This window comes from Pundamilia nyererei, unplaced genomic scaffold (assembly GCF_000239375.1).
Source record: "Pundamilia nyererei isolate P.nyererei 1_Seehausen unplaced genomic scaffold, PunNye1.0 scaffold00046, whole genome shotgun sequence".
NCBI classification, from domain to species: Eukaryota; Metazoa; Chordata; class Actinopteri; order Cichliformes; family Cichlidae; genus Pundamilia; species Pundamilia nyererei.
The window spans coordinates 1,202,522-1,222,366 of record NW_005187447.1 but is presented as its reverse complement, the minus strand read 5'-3'; the positions used below and the strand labels follow the sequence as shown (position 1 = coordinate 1,222,366).

The following is a 19,845-nucleotide window of genomic DNA, read 5'->3' as shown; positions in this document are numbered from 1 at the left end:
GAACCTATATGACCAAAGACTGATAAAAAATAAAAACAAAGTTTACCCAGAATACAGTAAATGAAGCTAGTGCTGAATTCATGTGTGTAATTCTGTTAGCAGGATGCAGAGTAGGTACAAATTAAAGATTTAAGCTATTCTGATTTAGAATCAGCATTCTTAAAGATTCAGTTGGTGTTTGTTTCTTATGTCATTTTTTGTAACCATTTAACTAGTGACCTGATCCATCAGCTGTAATGGTCAAACTTAGAAGCCTGAGCCTTCTATGAGTTCTAAAACATAAAAGAAACTGCTCTTGTTTTGTATTATTTGGTCTGTTGTAACCTGTAAATGGTTCCCAAATGGTGTGCCTCAAGGCAAGTTCAGGCCTGCTAAAAAATGAGCTGTTTATTGCAATTTACACAAATGGGCACCAAAAGTTTCAAAACCCATGCTGTAAACAAATTAAATTATCTGTTGTGCACTGTCTCTGATGCATAAATTGATATCAGTATCAATATTGGGGCCACAGGTAATGTTTTTAAGGTGCTGTAGACTGTATATAAAAGATGGATGTAGGTTCCAGGACTAAAAAAGTATGTGTGGATTTGTATGCATCTAGTTGCAAAGAGAAGTCCAGTTTAATAGAATGAGAAAGTGGTCCTTAGCTTGTTTGCCTAGTAAAAGCTTTCCTGATGAGTTTAAGACCTTAGCGTGTAGATTCAAGCCTTGCTGAAGACAAGCTGGTGTTCATTTAGTGAATTATAGTTCCTATTCGTGTCTACAAAGATAATACATTGAAATGTGGCCTCCAAGTTTGTCATTATCTTGTTTTAAAAGAGCTAAGATGGTGAAAATGCTCAGTTTGAAGCTTCACAAAACAACTGGCGATGTCACAGAGGTTACGCCTTTTATATACAGTCTACGGTTGTATCATGGGACAGTATATAGAAATGCATAAAGACAATATTTGCAAAAGGTTGTGCATTCCAGTTTATTTTATATCAAATTTCCCCTTAATCAAACTCTGATGTACAAATTAAAACTGAGTCTTAACATGCATTACAGAGTCTTGCGATGTCAGAAGTGAAGTTTCAAAATTGAATGACAGTAAAAACCCGTATAGATGCCAATCCCTAACCTCGCACCTACCCATCCCTCCCTGCATCCCAGGATTAAAACAAGATTGTTTTGAAGTTGTTGTTTTTTTCTTTTTTTCTATTTTTAAGTATTTGTGGTGATGTAGCAGAGGGCCAAACCAACAAAACTCTTGGCTGAATGCAACTCATGTTGCCATGGTCATGTAATCACTTGGCACAGACTGCATGCAGCTCCTTCAGATCGCTCATAACCAGCCACTGTGAAGGGGCGTGTGTTTGTGACATTAATGATACCAAATTACACAGCAAACAACATGGGGAAGGGGTGGGGGCTGATTTTGTTTTTTTTCCATCACGCAGAAAAGACAAACCTCACCATCACTTACTGCCACACATGCAAACGTGCTGGAGAGCACGATGTGACATTCACATCTAATGAGAGGAAATGGGGTGGAGGAGCATGGAAGGGCTAAAGCAGTGTCTTTCCTCTTCTCGGATGCAGAGGAGCCAGCGGATTGATCGCACGTTGATTCAAACAGAAAATCATTTTGCATGGTAGCTTCCTAGGTCCTTACATTGTAAACATTGACCTGTTAAAGCTGCGAGCTAATCTGCTAAGCAAGTTTAGGCTCATGTCTTAAAACATGTTAGTGAAAGCGTGACTTCATTAAAACTACCTAGCATGAATTATCTACAAAGTGTCTCTGTCTGAGTGCAGAGTGAAGAGAAGCAGCATTTTACCATCATCAGAACCCTGTCGTGTTGCCTAAACCCTGTGTTACTGGGTAAAACTTCCACGCCCACCTCCCCATTCACACACAGAGTCAACAGTTACATTCCTACAGTCCTTTGTCACAACACACAGAGGAAATTCCCTGTAGTAGTTTCAAGAATAATGCAAAGGAAGAAGCCCTGTTGCCCTTCTACATGACCACAGGAGACACTTGGTTTAGCGTCACGGGTGGAGCAGATGAGGACGTACCTCATCGGAGATGTGACGAGACAGTGTCCGAGGGGAGACGGGAGGGAGATCGGGAGGTTAAGGCACTTCAAGTCTCCCGATGATGGGGGCAGGGATGATGGTAACATGGATGTTGCTCTCCAGTAAAAACTAGAGCTACATTTGGGTTTAGCTCCTCTGTGTGAGTTTCCAAAGGTTGACAAAAGCAAAAGGCAAAGCAAAATGTAAACTCCATCGGAAAAAAAAAAGAAACCTGATAAAGCAGAGGTAACAGTGAGGTGAAGAGGACCTGTTCTCTGTCTTTGTGAGCGAAGTGAATGAGTGACACACGCCTGCATGTTTTTCAGAAGTTCTAGTTTTTGTGTGCATGTGTGTGTGTGTAACCTTGGCACCTAAAAATAAAAACCTGCTCCTGAGCTCCCCTTCAGGCAGCACTGATGGCCCACCACAACTGATCTGCGCTCTTCCAGATCAGCTTTTTCCTGCATAAGGCTCGAGTCCCTAATCCTCTGCAGTAATTCAATTCATCCAGATTCAAAGAAAAGTGGCATTGAAAATAAAACAAAGCGACAAAAAGAATAAAATCCAGAACACGAGGCCGCTTGTCAGCAAGGAGGAGGAGTGGAGGGAGAGTACTGACCATGGCACTGCTTGTTTCAGATATGCTGAGGGTCTGGAACCGTCATACAACAGGACCAGCCCCCTACTGCATCCCGATGGCTACACTGTGGTGGCCGAGGGTCAAAGGTCAAGTCACAGGCAGACTGGCTTGCCATCAGGGCTCTCACGTGTTGCATAAGTGGCACTGCAAATATAAGTTGTTAAAAGCAAAAGAAGACGAGGCTCTAGAGGAACTGACCAGTGCTGCTGTACATCACAACAGAATGGGTTGGACTATAAAGTGCATACTTAAACCCACCCTCCCTCCCGAGTGCTCATATGTGGAGGTGTTCCTGTCTGTAAGTTCCTCTAGAGCAGCTAAATGTGACCTCCCGCAATTTGCATGGCTGTGAGAGAAGAGCACAGGACACTTTAAAATATTATCTTACACTGGAAATAACATCTATGGAACAAAATCTTTACAATATGAATATGTAGATAAATTGGCAAACATGAGCAGAAAATTGTTAAAACACAACCCAAACCCATCCTCCACCTTGCTGTCATTCTGAGTGAATGAATGAATAAAAGGATAAACTGAAGTCATCCATGATTGTGGAAGGTTATTTGCACTTCCCACCCTAATCAACTCTGCTGCCCTTTATGATAATGCATCTCCATCATCGCCTTGGCTCATGTGAAAGGAAGTAATTCATGATTTATTCATAGCTCCTTCGTTGCCTTAGCGACCGAGACAAATGTTCTGATTGGCTTGCTGTGGAGTCCTAAATGTCCTGACCAATCAGAGGCAAAGTGCAGCCTTTTCGAATGGCTTCCCGGAGCTGCCTCTCCTTTAGAGGGATCCCACTGGTAGGACGCCCTAGGGGTCCACGTCTTCTAGATCGCTCTTAGAATCACCGAGCATCATGGGAGACTCTGACCCCTGTGGTAGAATAGAGGGAAGTTGGATTAAAAAAAAAAAAGTTGAATTATCCATCTGTTAGGCAGAGCCAGGAGGATTATAATTTCTATTCAACACACTGATTGTCTATAATGTTTTTATGTGAGCACAAGTGACAATCTGGGGCTGTGTGGGCTTCCTGACAGCCCCAGCGGGAGTTGGAGAAGAATGAAACAGCTTCAAATCCACCTCTAATAATAACCGTGGGCGGTAACAAACTGCCTTTATAGCTTTTGACAGAAGCCAATGAGATGATCCATTTTTGCTCTATTCTTCTCTTTCGGGCTTATGTGAGCTGAGCGGGAACTGCTTTAAAACCATGAGTCATTTGAGAGCTCCACTGTTCTAAGCTGCTCGTTTGGATGTAGCTGAGAGATACCTGTCGGAGACTGCGGTCAGCGTTTTCATTCGCCGGGCTGCCGTCAGAACCATTACTGCTACCAGACTGCTCTTTCTCATTTAACAATGCAGTAGCATAGGCCAAGGTATCCTGTAGAGTGTGACACACACACACACACACACACACACACACACACACACACACACACACACACACACACACACACACACACACACAGAAAATAAACAGTATGAGTGACTGTGAGTGTGATAGGAGAACTGGAGGGCGTTGATATACGGTATTTTTGTGTGTGCGTGCATTTACCTGTGCAGAAATTGTGCGCTGGAAGGTTTTATTGGTGGATGTCTCATTTGAGACGTTGCTCTGTGGAGTCCAGTAATGTTCTGTCATCTGAAGGCAGAGAGAGTCACTGTGAGCATACAGCATAATTTACAGTTCTTCATAAGTGCCATAGTGGTTAAGCTAAGTGTCTCCTAAACAGGGGGCACTGTAAAGACTCTCGTTTAGCTCCAGTAATATGAAAATTAATGACGGAACAAAACAATTAATATACTGAGTGAGCTGTGAACAAAACTGTATACAGAAAGAAACAATAATGATAATAAATATGACTTAAAAGAGTTTTAAGTTCAGTTCGGAAAAACAGTTCAGTTACCTAAAGTTCGCTGTAATGAATAGAAAATAGTAACTGTATAGTCTGCATACAACAATGCTGTTTTTATGTTAGTTTATTGTTTATCTATTACTTAAATACTTTGGTGTAGTACAAATGGCCATGGGGGAGGTCTTTGTAAGTAGTAAAAGCGGTAAAACCTATGAAAACACAGTTAAAAGTCCAAAGTCGATCCTCCCCTTCACATTTTCCAATGCAGTCCAGTGGGCTGATTTGCTGAGCTGATTCTGGCCCTCGGACCTTATGTTTGGCACCAAGTGGTAACTAATATCAAGGCAAACTTTACTAAACTATTATTTAGCTAAATGAAAAAAAGTTCTAAAAAAAAAAATAAAAAAAATAATGCCGTGCTAAACTGAGTTCAGATTTAAACTAATGTTTGAAAGGCTGATTAGTTTTTAACAACACAGTGTGTCCGAATTCACCTGTAAGAACTTGGAGGTTATGTTGGATTAAATAATAAGAAGGGAATGGGAAACACTGAGGTTTGGGCTTAAAGGCACTGGGGATTTTTTTTGGCTGCTGTCCTCCATCCTTCTCACTTCTACTGTCAATTACAAAAGCCAAAAATGCCTCACACTAATGTGATGTACACTATATGGATAAACGTACTGGGCCACCTACAGAAACTGGTTGCCCATGGAAACCCAGGCTATGAAGCTCCCAGCCCACAGTTACTGAGCTGATGTTCATGGCAGAGGAGGTTTGGAAATCTGCAGTTACTGAATCATCAAGTGTTGGCATCTCTTAAGCACTATGCAACTCCTCTTAGTAACCTTACGTGATCTTCCATTTCATGGCTGAGTTGTTGTGGTTCTGAAACATTTTCTTCTTTCCCAAATGTTTATAAATGTTGGGTGCAATGGGACTGAAAACATGTCACTTTAAAGATTAAGAGGTGTGGCCCTGTACTTTTGTTCATGTAGTGTAGGTCAGCGGTCCCCACTACCCGGTCCTCGGACCGGTACTGGTCCGTGAGTCGTTTGGTACCGGGCCGCAAGAGTTGAGGCTCAGGTGTGAAATGTATGGTTTTCAGGGTTTTTATTGGTTTTCAGCGTTATTTTGTTATTGTTTTTATCATTAACTCTGTTTTCCTGGGTCTTTTCACGTGTGTTATGAATAAATCTTCTTTTTTTCGGTAACGGTACTAGTTTGATTTTGTTGTATTTATCCGCGACACCTGAAAGGCCGGTCTGTGAAAATATTGTCGGGCATAAACCGGTCCGTGGCGCAAAAAAGGTTGGAGACTGCCGGTGTAGGTGGTCCTACAGTATTTCTTAGGCTTGCCTTTTTCTGGAGCCACTGCACTGCCCAACTCCAGGTACCAGACAAGTCCTTGAAGTAGTCCTTAGCTTGAGGACACCTGGAGAGTGGGAAGGATGAAAGCAGGGTTAGAATTATGTTGGTAGGTTAATCTGCTAATACTACTACTATTACAGTTAATAATAGTTCACACTGGGGGAAAAAAAACAACAAAAAAACCCCACATAACAACCAAATATTTTTCTGCCCAAGTCTGATCCCTAAACCGCATGTACTCACTTTTGAGCTAATGTGACCAGGAACTTAACACACTGGTAGCAGCGCCTGCTGTCCACATTGTTGCTCTGCTGCATCAAAGCTATGGAGAAAACACATTATGAGCTACAAGGATTTGTACACTGTTGTCAATAGGAAAAACAAAACAACAGACATACCTAATAGACCTTTCTCTGACTCAAAAGCATACTTGAGTCTCTGGGATTGCAGAGGGTCTTCCACTACCTGTGGAAAAGATTTAAATGAAGTTAGGAAATGTGAGACGTCATAGTGACCACGCAACATGAAAGATCAACAGAGGAAGGGTCACTGAAGGATGTTACTCACTAGAAGCTCCTGCAGCATCAGAAAAATGTTCTTCAGTTCATGAGGTGGAGCTGTCTCCAGCTGTGTCTGTGAAGAGTACAAAACAATTTAGTGCATACTGACTGTGGAGTAAATGTGGTTGAGCTGCTTTTCAGAGATTCTTACTTTGAGTAACTGCAGAACTCCCAGAGAGAAGGGCTCATTACAGAACGAGCTGTAGGTCACCATCTCTATCAGGAGAGACAGTGCGCCTGATAACTCGCGCATTGCAAACATCACCTGTTGGGTATTTACAATTGGCAAAATTGTCAATCAAAGAGCTCCTGAGTCTTTTTTATTTAATAATGAAGAAGTAAAACATTGAACTGATGGTTTTTATCTTACCTCTAGAAGGTAAGGCTGTCCTTCTGGAGTAAAGAGTGAGGCAAGGATGTCCGCATGGAGAGGGAGAAGAGGGGTGGAGGACAGGACACTACTCAGACGCAGCTTAAGCCCTCCGGGAGCTATGTGAGGAACAACGGGTGATAAACAAACAATCAAAATTAGACTCAGGCTGTGTCAGTAGGTGCACATTTGTAGTAGTGTGAGAAACAAATTTAGGTGCATCACCCTGTGTGCGCTGGGGGCTGAGGTCAGAGTGCAGAGTGATCAGGGCCAGAGTGCTGTGCAGGTGAAGAAACTCCCGAGCCTGAGCTGGACTCCACCTTCGGTTCTGTAAAAACACAAAGTAAAACCTCTCTGCCTTTCTTTGGAGGTTTTTTCTACGTATACCCAACTGAGAAGTGCCCTCAATACAGACCCAGAACTCGCTTGAGAGATTATATACCTCATTTTACCTGGGAATGACTTGGGATCTCTCTAAACTGTTACTATTGAGAAGGATGTCTGGAATACCTGCTTAACCTGTTACCACTGCAACTCAGTGTTGGATAAGCAAAAAACTTACACTTTGTTTCCTGAGTGTAATTCAGTGAGTGGAAAAGTTGAGTTAAAGTGAAAACATTAAGAATGACAAACATATGAAACACGCAGTGTGTATTATGTAAACTGTACCTGGTTGTTCTGCCTATTGGGGCCCAACAGAAAGATGAGCATCCGGCGATACGCCGAGTGTTTCAACAACAACTGACAAGGACCGCAACCCTGAGAGAGGGAGGGAGAGAGTGAACGAAAAATAGAGAACACTCAGGAAATCAAACAGTCATTAAATTTAATGGCTTGTACTTAAACACTCAATTTTGAAGAATTACCCTCTGAGCGAAGTTGCTGAAGAGGTTGAAATACTGCGCACAGTTCTTCACATTCTCAGGAACATCTTTGTCCAGTAAGGAGAGCAGAGCATCTGTTAAACTGTCTAGTCCTGGATCTCCAAACTGAAGTGCACTCTCCAGAGTCTTTTCGAGGATGGATGCAACCACCACCCTCACCTCTCTAACACTGCACTCCAACAGACAAACCCTAAGGAAATGTCAAAACCATCAATATCAGCACTCCAGTGAAGCGAAATAAACCTCTAAGGCAGGAACTTCAATTAACATGTCTAATGTCTTATCATAAGACACTCAGTATCTTATGATAAAATCTGAAAGGACAGACAAGTCCGCAACACTGTTCATGTGGGAAATTTCTTTGTTGTACTTTGTTTAACAGTTCTGGCTGCTTTGGCCTTGAGGCACATAGTTAAGTGTGACAATCTGTACCTCTGTTCTACGGGGAGGGGTGTGGTATGTAAAGGCAGCTGTGGTGTACTGTTGCCCAAAACATCCGATGTTCGACAACCAATCCTGTCTGAGGATCATATGATCACCCCATGCTTAAACATCAAGTAGTGTAAGACAACACCTTTCTCCCAAACACACGCTTTGGGAAACTATCCCGTGGTTCTAAATGTTTACATTCCAGAGAAGGACTTGCTTTTTTTTAGCCAATCAGCATTAAGTCAGTGAGCACCAAGCACACAAGTGTTTAATATCTCTACTGTCAGTAAAGATGCAACTGTAAGTATGCTCCAAGACTTTTGCAGTTATACTAATGAAGTGTGCAAATATAATAAATTATATAGCATTAAAACACTCCAGAGATAATGTGTGTGGGCATTATATATTTAGTAAAGCTTTAGGCGTTGTAGGAAAAATAATCAAAGCGGAATCATTTGGCCCTGGTCAGAGAGTTGAATGTGCATTGATTAGAATGAGGACGCAATGCTTGGAGCTGCCAAGTCTAAAGTATCGCATATCACTAGGACAGCTACAAAAATGCTGTACTGATCAAACCTAGGTCAAGCTTCTGCAAAAGCAGTCCTACAAACATGGATTACATCCACACGTGATGCAGACATAACTGTACCCTGTCATTTCCACTTTCAAGCAGCAGCAATATAGTATCGCTATCTAAACAATGTAGAAAATTGTTTCAATATTTCATATTAGTCATGAGAAATATAATGTGACAACAGCCCTGTGGGTTAATTAGTTGGCAGGAATGTACTAACTTGACGATTTCGCGGCCCTCTGGTCCCACCAGGTACTGCACCATCCACTGGCATGCCTCACTGCTCTTAGACAGCAACACCTCCACTGTCGCCATCCATTCCTCTGTGTCCACCCTGCAAGACACACAAATACAGATATAATGTTGCTCCTCATGAAGGTGCTCAAACTTAACACATGTGGATGCATGCAAGTGAAATCACCTGAGTTTCTTTTTGGTGTGCAAGTAGGTGTGGAACAGAAAGTGAACAGCCAGCTGAAGACTCTCTTTGGCCATTGGCTGGTAGCCTGGATGCTTCAGTTTTGTCTGCAAAAGGAACACAGCTTTTTAAAACATCACTGATTATCATACTGCATGTTATTTTATGTATATAAACACTATGGTATTGCATTATAGCATATATTGCAATGGCTGTGGGTTCCATTCTGCATCAGTACTCACAATATTTAAATAATTATCATTCATGTATGTCAGAGTATTTCTCTCTAATGGCAGAATGCGATCTGTCATTAAAGGTGAACAGTACTCTGATCCCTATAAGGAAGTGCAGTTACTATAAAATGCTGACCTGCAATAAAAGCATTGCCTCAGAAAAGCAAAATACACACTGTTTTTTCAGTTGTGTAAACACAGACCACAGGTGAAATCCAATATTTTACTTGCATCTACTTCAAGTACCAGAGAAAAACAAACTGCTGAATATGTGGAAGAAAACTTTTTTCTAACTTGTTTTATGTCTTTTGATTACAATCGTCAAATACATGAAGCTTAAAGTGTTGTGTATTTTCAGTCTGTGTTTATGTATAATTAGACAAGCCAACAGAGAAACATACTGCATTGACTGAAGCCAGGGAAAGGGTGAAGTTGAAGTAGTCGCTGTTGTAGACATCTCTGTTTCTCATGAACTTCAGATTCTCATCTCTCACAATCTGCACAAACACACAAACAAAGCGGTGAGACAACTATGAATATTTAAAGCAATTCTCTCTCTAATATAACTCGTGTTTAGCTCATGTAAAGGCAGATTTTGCTTTACCTGATAGATGCTGACGGGCATTTTCTCTACAAACAGGCCCTTCTTCTCTCCCTTGCGGACCAGACGGGTGAGGAGAGTGAGACGGTCATTGTTGGCTCTTGGGGGGCGTGGAGAGGACTGTGGGGAAACATCAGGAGAAGATGGAGCAGACCTGGGAATAAAGAGACAACATAGATGGTTCATAATAGTTAATGCACTGGAGCCGTTCCTAACTGCTGTTCTTCTGACAGTGTTCATATACAAATATGACTCGCATCATGTGATTAACATCCGTGATGGTTCATTAAAGTTTCTGTATAATGCATATATAATGAAGTCTTTGTAAATAAGTCTTTAACTGTCAGCATCAAATCTATCACCTACTGCCTGCGGTGACATTTTGCTGACTGTTGCACATGGATGTATGAAAAGATGACAGATGCATTTTCAACAGTCCAATGAGAATGTTTACAAGGTGACTGTGGTACATATGGAAATTTGACTCACAGTGAAAGGTCCTCAGCTTCCTGTCTCATGATGCTGACTCTGCTCTTTTTGGGCAGAACAGGCGAATTCTGGTCACTGATCTTCTGATAAAACAGCATGTAGGCATTCCAGTATCTCCTCCGCACGTCAGGGTAAGGGTTGGCTGAGCATACATCAAAGTTATTTAAGATTTTGTACTTGTGTGTACTGCTAATCCACATAAAGTAAAGTAATGTCAGCAACTTACACTGGTCATAAACCTTGGGACGATACTCCCCACCGAAGCACTCATACTCCAAAGTTTCGTCATTCATATCGAACTCTTCTACCACGTTGTCATTGAACTTGTACCACCGACCACGTGCACCACCGCTATTAGTAAACAAAGATGGATGACAAAAAAGGATTTTGAGAAGATAAAGGAGAAAGAGAGACATACTGGGAACTCTATGAAGTTTAAATAATAACCTAATGCAAAAACTAAAAAAGCTTACAAGCAAAAAAACAGGATCTTCACTCATGTATGTGCCCAGCACTATATAGACAGCACACCAGATTAACCTACTGGCCGATCACAGTATTCGCTTGCATCTATCCAGCTCATCTGCTAAGTTTTTATGTCACTGTTCTTGGCTTTAAACCCACACAGATCCCTACCTGACATAAACAATAAGTGACTAAGAAGCAGCTTCAGAATGTGTCTGTTTTCCTGCAAAGTAAGCATCATCCTGAGAACAGAATTTCTTAAGCATGGAAAGGAACAAAAAAATGAGTGAGAGCAGGGTGCCAAATACAAGCTTCTGTGGGCTCTTTACATTCCACTTCTCCAGTAAGCACGACTGCCTTCCAGAGCCAGACATCTGGAAATGCTTACAAACTAATCCAGGAGCCCATACAAAATCTGATACTGCATTCATATGCAAGACCCAAGGAGGTCTTCTAAATTCTGCCTGGAAAACTAAAGCAACCAATTAATGTATTCCACCAATTGCTGGTTAGGTACTCCTTATGTAAAGTAGCAAAGAGAAGGAAAAATACAATTAGGAAAAGCACATAGCTCTGCCATTAGAAAACGATTCCTGTGAAATGAGGTAAGACTGACTACAGTGTCTCTTACCGTCTATCTTTAATAAAAGAGTAGTAGTGGCCAGCATGCGCCTGACCACTGTGGACAACAACTCCCACAAGCTCATAGTTCTCAGAAATTGTGACTTTTTTCCTGGGTGACCCTCCTGAGGTCCCGTCGCCTCTCCCCTCGCCTCCCTCTCCGCTGCAGTCTTGACGAGCCATTCCAGATACAGTGTAGGGCTCCATGTTCAGCACCCAGGGGAACTGTGAAACAATGGAAACAACCTTAATCCCAATCACATTTACATTAAAGTTAAGGAGGCTGTAACAATATTAGGAAATGTGATTTATTAGGTACAAGTGTCTGATCTTCATACCCTAATCTGCTCATCATATTTGATAGACCGTCCGCTTTCCCAGTCGAAGCCAAAGCGCATAAGGTGAATACAGAGAACACTGGGCAGGGATTTGATACATGTCCTCTTCACTGTGGTCCTCTGTACAAACACACACACTAACACTTATAAGCACATATGATGTCAGTGCTGTATAAAAGCATGAAGGGGAGTGTACAGACCTTCTCTTTGCATTTCTCACAGTAGTAGGCATTGCTGCCCTCTAGCACCTCTCCTCGGACAAACTGGTCTAATGAGATCTCTAAACTCTGACAAGAGGTCACTCCAAGGTTCAGTGCCATGAATGTTTCCTCACGCTCATATCTGTGCAAAGGATGTTTGTGAGTCAAATTTCATGCGTAAAGAAAAAGATTTGGTAAATTCTACACAGTAAAAACCTGTGGCTCACCGGTGAGGACAGTCTTTACAGATCTTCTGGTCAGAGAAAATTCCCTGGAATGTGTTTTTGAAGATCTGCTCTCGACCCATTTTCTGGTGGAAAAAGTTTGTCATTGACAAATTAAAGTTTCTAATCAAGTGACGACAGTGTTTCTTTAGTGTGTGAGTTATACCTTGAGATGTTCGTCAAGCTGATCCACCAGGCTAGTGAAAAACTCATAGGCATCCTGCTGTTCTCTTACATATAGCTCTTTGTTCCACATCTTGAAGATCTGCAACAGAAATATTATGCATGTTTATACAGTTACATATCTATTGATAAACTGAGTTTTGTCACTTTAGTTAATGACACTCAGTTGTGTCACTATCCAAGATAACAAACTCTATATGTGTTACACAGACTTTATAGACATAATGATTACAGACAGCACAACATGGTCCATCATTAGGACTTATTAAAAACCCCCCCTTATTTTTCCTTGTTAAAAAACAATACAAGAAACAGCGATGAACTCCAAGATTGTGCAGAACCTCTTGCAAATTAAAAATAGAACTTTGTCTCTGGTTTCTAAATGATTTAACAGTGAACAGACTTTTACCTTCCAGAAGTTCTCAGGTACATAATACTGGAGTTTGCTCTCCATCAGATGGCCAAATAGAGACTGGACCTGATAGAAAACACTCTCTTCAGGCTGGTCTGTGTCATCTTCAATGGACAGGAAAGCCTAAAACAAAAAAACATGGTATTGTAGTCACAGATACTGGTGTTACTGCTAAGTATCACATAATGTATGGGAAAAAAAATTAAGTAAACAGTTCATTGAAAGTGTACCTCTGGGAGGCCGGGCTGCATGTAAAGCTGCTGGAACACAGCATTCATATAACAAGTGGCTCCACCGTTCTTCAACCCAACAAAACCTGAGACTGAACGGCTCTCTACAGGGGGTAGATACTAATGGAAAGGGAGAAAGAGTTACTTTCACACCAAAAGCACTGTCAGACTACATGCAACACCAAACATGATTACAATTAATTCTATTTTAACCGGTGTCTTACATCAAACTCCTTGCAGAGCGAAGGATCTGACTGGTGGTGCATGGACAGCAGCTCTCTGGTGATGAGCTGTAGGTTTGAAAGAGAGCTGTCTGCCAGCATTACCAGCACCTCATAGGCTGCCAATCTGCTGCTGGCTGTGCTGCACCTAATCACACACAGAGAAATGATTAAATACTGCTATCAGGAATACTACAAAACACACAATGTTGTTTGCAAAATGGAGGGATTTACCCATTACTCAAAAAAACAAACAAACAAACAAACAAAAAAGCAGATCCCTTTTATATGAAATCACAAAATGATTCTCAAAATCACATCTTAAAAAATGAAAAGTTGGATTAGAACAGAGAAAAAATGAAACTAATTGGAAGGAAAGGAATACATACTTTGGGTGGAAATCATGGCTGGGGGCCGGGGAAGTTGTAGGGTTGGAGCTGTTGATAATGATGCGTGAGGCTCGAAACAGGAAGTCATCGAGCAACTGCTGGATGAGAGATGGACCTGGACAAAAAGTTACAACATTACATAACAGCTGTGTCCTAAATAAAATAGAATATACATTGGATAGGTGTGGATATGCATGTATACTCAGTGTTTGTTCACCAAGATGTTCTTTCTCATTGCCACAGAGAGACAACAAGGTCTTGATAAGTCTGAGGTGCCCTGCTAGGAGGATGTTATCTGCCTCGCTGGTCTCCATCTCAGAGCTCCAGCTAGGCTCAAAATTGTCAAGCCAAGAGATCTCGTCCTCCAGCATGGTGGCTGCGCTCACTTTTAACACCTCCATCTCTGACGCTTGAGGAGGTGAGGCATGCAGCGAAGCGGGAGGAAGGAAAGGAGGGATAGAAAAAGAAAGCAGCAGAAAGCAAATGTGTGATTCACTGGCCTTTAGTTGGTGAAAAAGCAGTCTGTAAGGTCTGCATTACAACAGAGCCTCAATCAGGGACAAAACTTCATATTTAGGAATGTGTAACTGTGGCTTACTAGTTAGGTCGTCCAAAAGCTGGCATCTTAGATCAAAGTATTCAGTGCACTGGGACAGCAATCTGAAAACAAAAACCAACACTAACTCATGATGTCTGCATATGTTTTAGGGATTTTGCACCTTGTGCTTTATTGATTAGATACCTTTGGTTGACCCCTCTCATGACAGATGTGGGGCTCCATAACGGGAGCTGAGCAGTCAGGATAACTGAAAGGAGGAATAAGTTAGGTTTTTGGACTTCAGGGAAGGCTGATGTGTCAGTTTGGCTCAAAGTGTACAGTTGATCACAAGCCACACGGCGGATCTGAGAGAAGAAGAAACATAGGAAAGATAAGTAAATATAATATAATGTTTGAAATACATTTCTTCTGTTGTTTGCCGAGTGTGTCATTTACCTCTCCGCTGGGAGATCCGAGCAGAATATCAATAATAAAATCATTGACAGAGGGCAGGTTGTAAAAAGAAGCTGGAGAAAGAAACCAAACACAAGATTTAGAGCCTGTTGGACACAGTACAGAATATCTCATTACAATACACAGTAAAAGTGAGACTGTGATCTTGTAAGTGTTGTCTGTACGCCTGCAGGAGTCTTACACAGCTGCTGACAGCGTAACTGCAAACAGGTAACCAGCAGAGACAAAGCCTCGCGAGCGATGATGGCATCTTTGATGGAGACACTCTGCTGTCTGACACATATCCCTGCATGCAATGCTGTTGGTGTGGTCTCGCCCTCGCTACTGGAGCTGCAGTTACTCCCTGCAAAACACAAATACATTTACTTTCAATTCTTTAGGTTTAGTTTCAGTAAAATATTTTGAGCGTGACCTATTAATAACCAACAGTCAGCATTAGTCCTAAATTAAAAATGAAGTTGTACAAGCCACATCCACTGACTGAAAAACATGTAGCTAACACCATAAGTTATCTACTTGGTAGACTTACAGAGACAAACAGACAAAATGTGTAATGATTGTTTTTTCTTTGTCTCACCAGTGCTGCTGACTCTAGTGCGTACTCCCTGGGGCAGAAGAGAGCCATGCGTCTCTCTGATTGGCTGTGGGCTACCGACCAGATCTAATCGACCTGCTGCAGCCGCCCAGGTCAGACGCATAAAACAGGCCACTGTGGAAGTGAAGTCCCCCACTTCCATGGTCTATAAAAGAAACAGCAGCAGATAGAGCATCTGGAGTACTTTACATTTACTGGACACCAAATTTATCCTAGAAATAACCTCAAAATTGAAATTATTTCTACCATACCTGAATAGCGACACGTGCAGCAGGTATGATTTCTTCAACTCTTATGGATGATCGCTCAGACAAAGACATCTGTCTGTAGGAGGACTTCTCTGGAGTGCCACATAGAGAGAGCTGTCGCCCTGCTCGCCCAGCATTACGGAACGGCCGAGATGATAGCGCATCGCCATCCCTGATGACATCATCATCCAGTACAGCAGGCATGCTTTGACCAACCAGAAGGAACCTGCAAACAAAGCCTATTCAGTTAGAAGTTTGGCATAGTATGTGATGATTATATAAACCTTGTATGTTTGTGACATGTATTGCACCTGGCCAACTGAAGACAGATTGAGTAGACCCCTTGTCTGGTCTCATAGTCCACTTCTGATGGGATGGAGTCTCTCTGCATAACATTTACCACCAGACTGCAGAGGTGACAAACAGAAACACAATACTCAAGACTAAAAATAAAAAGATGCCATGAGGCATTTTGGATAGAAGCATATGCCATGTGGAATATATGCACTGGTGTATAATGTAGCTTGACAACTATGCTGACACCTCCTACAGTGGCTCAAAGCAAACAAAGAACAGCATTTGTTTTAAAGGTCTGTTGTTTGTGGTGCTACCTGAGGCCTCCTGCTTTCAGGAAATTCTCACAGAAGGATTTGCTGCTTGTTTTGGCCATCTCATCATCAGATGTGGGCATGAGTTTTGAACTCAACACCTAACAAAGACATAGGAGAGAAAAAGGAAAAGAGATAAAAACTGATGTCATGCAGCTTAATCAACTTTAAAATAGGGAATTTTGCATTTATATACGTATTTGGGGTTTTACGTTTAAATATACCTCAAGGTTGTATAGCACTCTGAATGTGGACATGCCAGGGGCTGAAGATCTAAAAAGGGACTCCAAGATGGAAGCAGCGCTGGGCTGATGTTGCTGCTTGGAGGACATAGAAGGAGAACGAGAGCCTGCACCCTGGCCGAGGGTGAAGAGCGTTTTCTAGAGAAAAAAATACACGAAAGATAGAAAATAACTCCCCCAGACAACGGATAAGGCAAAGAAATGCACACAAGAGAAATTTGTTTAATAAACCCTCCTCCAAAAGCAGAAAATTAAATATTTCAGAGGTTTATCGTTCTGCATTAAGCACTGTTAATAAGAAAAGAGTTCAAGTAACCTGATGGCTCCAGACGCTGGATTCTTTGGGAACAAAGTTGTCAAGTGCATCCTGTACTTCAGGATCTGTTGGAATCAGCAGCAGCAACTTCCTCACACGCAGAGTGATCCTGGAAAGTACAAGAAATGTCCAAATACATAAAAAGGGTTATTAACTGCCTTTGGTCTTAATACATGAATTATGAAATAGTAGTGACTTAAATATTAATTACCAATCACTTTTTACCCAGCTAAACATGCATGCAAGAGTCTCTGTCTATGTTTTTATGCATTTTTGTATCTACACAAACTGCTTCAAAATGAGGTGATGTAAATAGCTAAATAGCGTTTTCTGTTGTCAAATGGAAGAAATATTACCTTACCTGGACTCATCAAGGTTTGCTAGCTGGTAAAGCATCTCAAACACATTACAGACCAAAGCCATCACAACTCCAGGCAGAGACTTCTCCTAGAGACACAGAAATGTACGCACTTTGCATTAGAACCAGCGGAAAGTTTAATGGATGCACAATTTGCAGTTCTAACCATGTCTATGATGGTACCTGCTCTAGGGCATAAGCAGAGTTGAAGACAGCAGAGCTGGAACTGCTGGAGGCAGAGGCTGAGGACTCTGAGCTGCCAGAGGGAGTGCCAGTGCCTGAGCTCTTCACAGTTAAGCTCTGCTCATCGCTAAAGCCAAGCTGAGACAGCAGCTTGTGGTCTCGATTCATGGTCAACTAATACACGTTGGAGGTGCAGTAAAAGGACAATGTGAGAGAGAAAAAAAACAAAATTAATTTTGTTCAAGGACACACAACAGGATAGTGGACGACCTTCCCCAGACAGGCACTGCACTGAATCATCAACACTTACCACACTATCATTGGCAAAGATTTGGACATTATCCACCGGACAGCTCAAGTGCTCAGATATCTTCCACCGGATACTTCCTACTGTTTCATTACTGTGAGTCTGTACAACAGACAGACGAGTAAAATTAGCCATTTCCTCTGAAGACCTGAACTGTGCACAAAAGGGCAGAAGTTTATAATACCTCTAAGGTAAAAGTGTCTTTGGTTGACTCGTAGGTGATGTGAAGAGTGACAGGGTGTCCATTGAAAGAGGCCCCGTGAGGTAGAATAGTGCGAGGAACTGAGTACATATCCTACTCAGAAATACACAAAAACATGAGGTTAAAAAAACCCATTATAGCATAATCATTTTTATTTACACGTGTAATGAAACCTTGGAGACAGAGTGCACAGCTTACCTCTATAGTGATGACATAGCGCTCAGCCAACAGCAGCAGTCTTTCAATTATCACCAGCTTAGTGGATCTGGAAGTGGAAATTCACAGAAGCGTCTCAACAATAACAAGCATATTTATACTCAAAACATTTTATCCATCACTAACATGCAAGATAAATTATATAAACACAAATGTATTTTAATAGGTTTAGTAACTATGTTCTTACCCAAACCCCCCTCTGTACCTGGATGGTGATTGTACAGATGTGGCCACAGTCGGCATGGCCGTGGCTGTCAGCATCTTGGTTGCTTTAGTAACAGCATGTGTCAAAGTAGGCCCACCCAGTGCCGAACTGGCTGCCTAAAAGAAGAACAAGAAATGTGCTGCTGGATCCCACTTTCTGTGAAATGGCACAATCATGCTAGTAACATATTCAACAGCTTACCTCTAGTCGTTTGTAGCAATCAGCAATGAACTTCTTGTGCAAAGACACAGAATCCTGTGAGGAGGAAGATTTATTTCTGCGTGTGATTTCTTTGTTTCAAAAACAGCCACAAAGCAGTAATTCAATTTTTATTATTGGAATACTTCTGATCATTTCTCATCAAAGTGAGGAGTGAAAACAATAGGCAGTCTGCAGCATCTTAAAAGGAAAATTCTTCCCAGGATAAAATATGCATATTCCCTCTGGTCCGTGTAACTTATCCACCTAAATTGTTCTGCTTTGAGTTTCCCAGTTTTGGATAGAGGGAAAAGAGATGACTGTCTTGTCTAGAATATAAAGGAACCAGAGAGCACATCCTTTTGGGGATTCAAAGTAATAGGTTCATTAGAAAGGAATTAATTCCAACACCAAACTGCTCACAATAAAGGTAATGACTTTTTTTGGGATCATGTAAAGAGACATTGCTGCTGATTTTAATGTGAACTGTCCTGTTAAATGACACTTCCACTCTCTTTAGAAGCAGTGCTAAAATTAAGAGGCCAGAGCAATAAATGCAAAAATATACTCAAACCTTCTTCATCTTGGGATTGAGGTTGGTGTAGCTATATGTAATAATCAGTTGGATTGCTTCATTGGCTATTTCTTCATCAGGGGTCTCCATGGCGATGCGCCAGATAAAGTCCATCCCTGCCAAGTCAATGCGCTCCACACACTGAAATCAAAGCACATAATACTTTAAATCTAAATGTCAACCAAGATGTATTTCAGTATTCTTTTCCTTTGCACGCTGAATGGTTCACAGTGTACTAAGGATCAAAAGAGAGAAAATGAAAGCTGACCAGCTGAGTTCCTTGGCGTTTTAGTCGATGATCACAAAGGTTGACATTCTCAAAGAAGGTCTTAAAAAGATTAAAACCTGAAACACATACAAAACATGTTAAATACATATTTATAATCCACTGCTGTGGGTCAATAATGTATCACCATAGAGTATCTCTCACCATTCATGGTGATTTCATAGGGTTCCAGTTTTAAGATCTTCTCCTTGAAGAGTTGCTGCTGAACATCACTCTCAAGGTCATGTTGCCCTTTTGTGAACCACTCAAAACACATCTGCACACACAGAAACACACTGTGTTAATCTCAGTTACAGTGAATTTTAGAGACAAATGAGATGGACTGGCTTGAGTTCTACCAAACTGAGCCTAACACAAAGACTAAATGAATGATCTGTTAAAGGCTGGAGGTAGTTAAACATTTGATTCTAACCACTTGTGCCCAGAATGATCTCATACTATTGGAAAGGGCAGAAACCTGCCTCCAGTTCTTTCTGTCCTTTTGTTGTTTTTTTGTTCTCATACAAAGAAGCACTTGATA

At 41.5% G+C, this 19,845-nt stretch overlaps 1 protein-coding gene across 3 annotated transcripts in view; it reads right to left on the bottom strand.

Moving 5' to 3' along the window:
* Nucleotides 1–948: 948 nt before the first annotated feature.
* Nucleotides 949–19,845, bottom strand: part of usp24 (ubiquitin specific peptidase 24) — a 33,195-nt gene continuing 14,298 nt past the window's right edge. For 2 of the 3 annotated variants that reach the window (XM_005732242.1, XM_005732245.1), the window contains 48 exons: nucleotides 19,470–19,581; nucleotides 19,308–19,384; nucleotides 19,040–19,180; nucleotides 18,469–18,522; nucleotides 18,250–18,383; nucleotides 18,045–18,111; nucleotides 17,829–17,939; nucleotides 17,648–17,746; nucleotides 17,338–17,511; nucleotides 17,158–17,243; nucleotides 16,797–16,905; nucleotides 16,463–16,618; nucleotides 16,242–16,339; nucleotides 15,942–16,037; nucleotides 15,634–15,856; nucleotides 15,365–15,527; nucleotides 14,969–15,130; nucleotides 14,770–14,840; nucleotides 14,518–14,678; nucleotides 14,374–14,435; nucleotides 13,993–14,184; nucleotides 13,776–13,890; nucleotides 13,390–13,534; nucleotides 13,166–13,285; nucleotides 12,933–13,058; nucleotides 12,507–12,605; nucleotides 12,344–12,426; nucleotides 12,117–12,258; nucleotides 11,917–12,036; nucleotides 11,589–11,803; nucleotides 10,719–10,843; nucleotides 10,493–10,634; nucleotides 10,007–10,157; nucleotides 9,804–9,899; nucleotides 9,173–9,276; nucleotides 8,972–9,085; nucleotides 7,731–7,938; nucleotides 7,534–7,623; nucleotides 7,090–7,192; nucleotides 6,865–6,983; nucleotides 6,646–6,759; nucleotides 6,502–6,567; nucleotides 6,333–6,399; nucleotides 6,178–6,256; nucleotides 5,923–5,998; nucleotides 4,266–4,352; nucleotides 3,981–4,091; nucleotides 949–3,583 (listed from right to left, as the gene is read on the bottom strand). In XM_005732242.1, the coding sequence (XP_005732299.1) occupies nucleotides 3,521–3,583; nucleotides 3,981–4,091; nucleotides 4,266–4,352; nucleotides 5,923–5,998; nucleotides 6,178–6,256; nucleotides 6,333–6,399; nucleotides 6,502–6,567; nucleotides 6,646–6,759; nucleotides 6,865–6,983; nucleotides 7,090–7,192; nucleotides 7,534–7,623; nucleotides 7,731–7,938; nucleotides 8,972–9,085; nucleotides 9,173–9,276; nucleotides 9,804–9,899; nucleotides 10,007–10,157; nucleotides 10,493–10,634; nucleotides 10,719–10,843; nucleotides 11,589–11,803; nucleotides 11,917–12,036; nucleotides 12,117–12,258; nucleotides 12,344–12,426; nucleotides 12,507–12,605; nucleotides 12,933–13,058; nucleotides 13,166–13,285; nucleotides 13,390–13,534; nucleotides 13,776–13,890; nucleotides 13,993–14,184; nucleotides 14,374–14,435; nucleotides 14,518–14,678; nucleotides 14,770–14,840; nucleotides 14,969–15,130; nucleotides 15,365–15,527; nucleotides 15,634–15,856; nucleotides 15,942–16,037; nucleotides 16,242–16,339; nucleotides 16,463–16,618; nucleotides 16,797–16,905; nucleotides 17,158–17,243; nucleotides 17,338–17,511; nucleotides 17,648–17,746; nucleotides 17,829–17,939; nucleotides 18,045–18,111; nucleotides 18,250–18,383; nucleotides 18,469–18,522; nucleotides 19,040–19,180; nucleotides 19,308–19,384; nucleotides 19,470–19,581 (5,628 nt within the window). In that variant the 3' untranslated portion in view covers nucleotides 949–3,520. The remainder of the gene's footprint in view (nucleotides 3,584–3,980; nucleotides 4,092–4,265; nucleotides 4,353–5,922; nucleotides 5,999–6,177; nucleotides 6,257–6,332; nucleotides 6,400–6,501; nucleotides 6,568–6,645; nucleotides 6,760–6,864; nucleotides 6,984–7,089; nucleotides 7,193–7,533; nucleotides 7,624–7,730; nucleotides 7,939–8,971; nucleotides 9,086–9,172; nucleotides 9,277–9,803; nucleotides 9,900–10,006; nucleotides 10,158–10,492; nucleotides 10,635–10,718; nucleotides 10,844–11,588; nucleotides 11,804–11,916; nucleotides 12,037–12,116; nucleotides 12,259–12,343; nucleotides 12,427–12,506; nucleotides 12,606–12,932; nucleotides 13,059–13,165; nucleotides 13,286–13,389; nucleotides 13,535–13,775; nucleotides 13,891–13,992; nucleotides 14,185–14,373; nucleotides 14,436–14,517; nucleotides 14,679–14,769; nucleotides 14,841–14,968; nucleotides 15,131–15,364; nucleotides 15,528–15,633; nucleotides 15,857–15,941; nucleotides 16,038–16,241; nucleotides 16,340–16,462; nucleotides 16,619–16,796; nucleotides 16,906–17,157; nucleotides 17,244–17,337; nucleotides 17,512–17,647; nucleotides 17,747–17,828; nucleotides 17,940–18,044; nucleotides 18,112–18,249; nucleotides 18,384–18,468; nucleotides 18,523–19,039; nucleotides 19,181–19,307; nucleotides 19,385–19,469; nucleotides 19,582–19,845) is intronic. The other variant, XM_005732243.1, reaches the window with a different exon arrangement.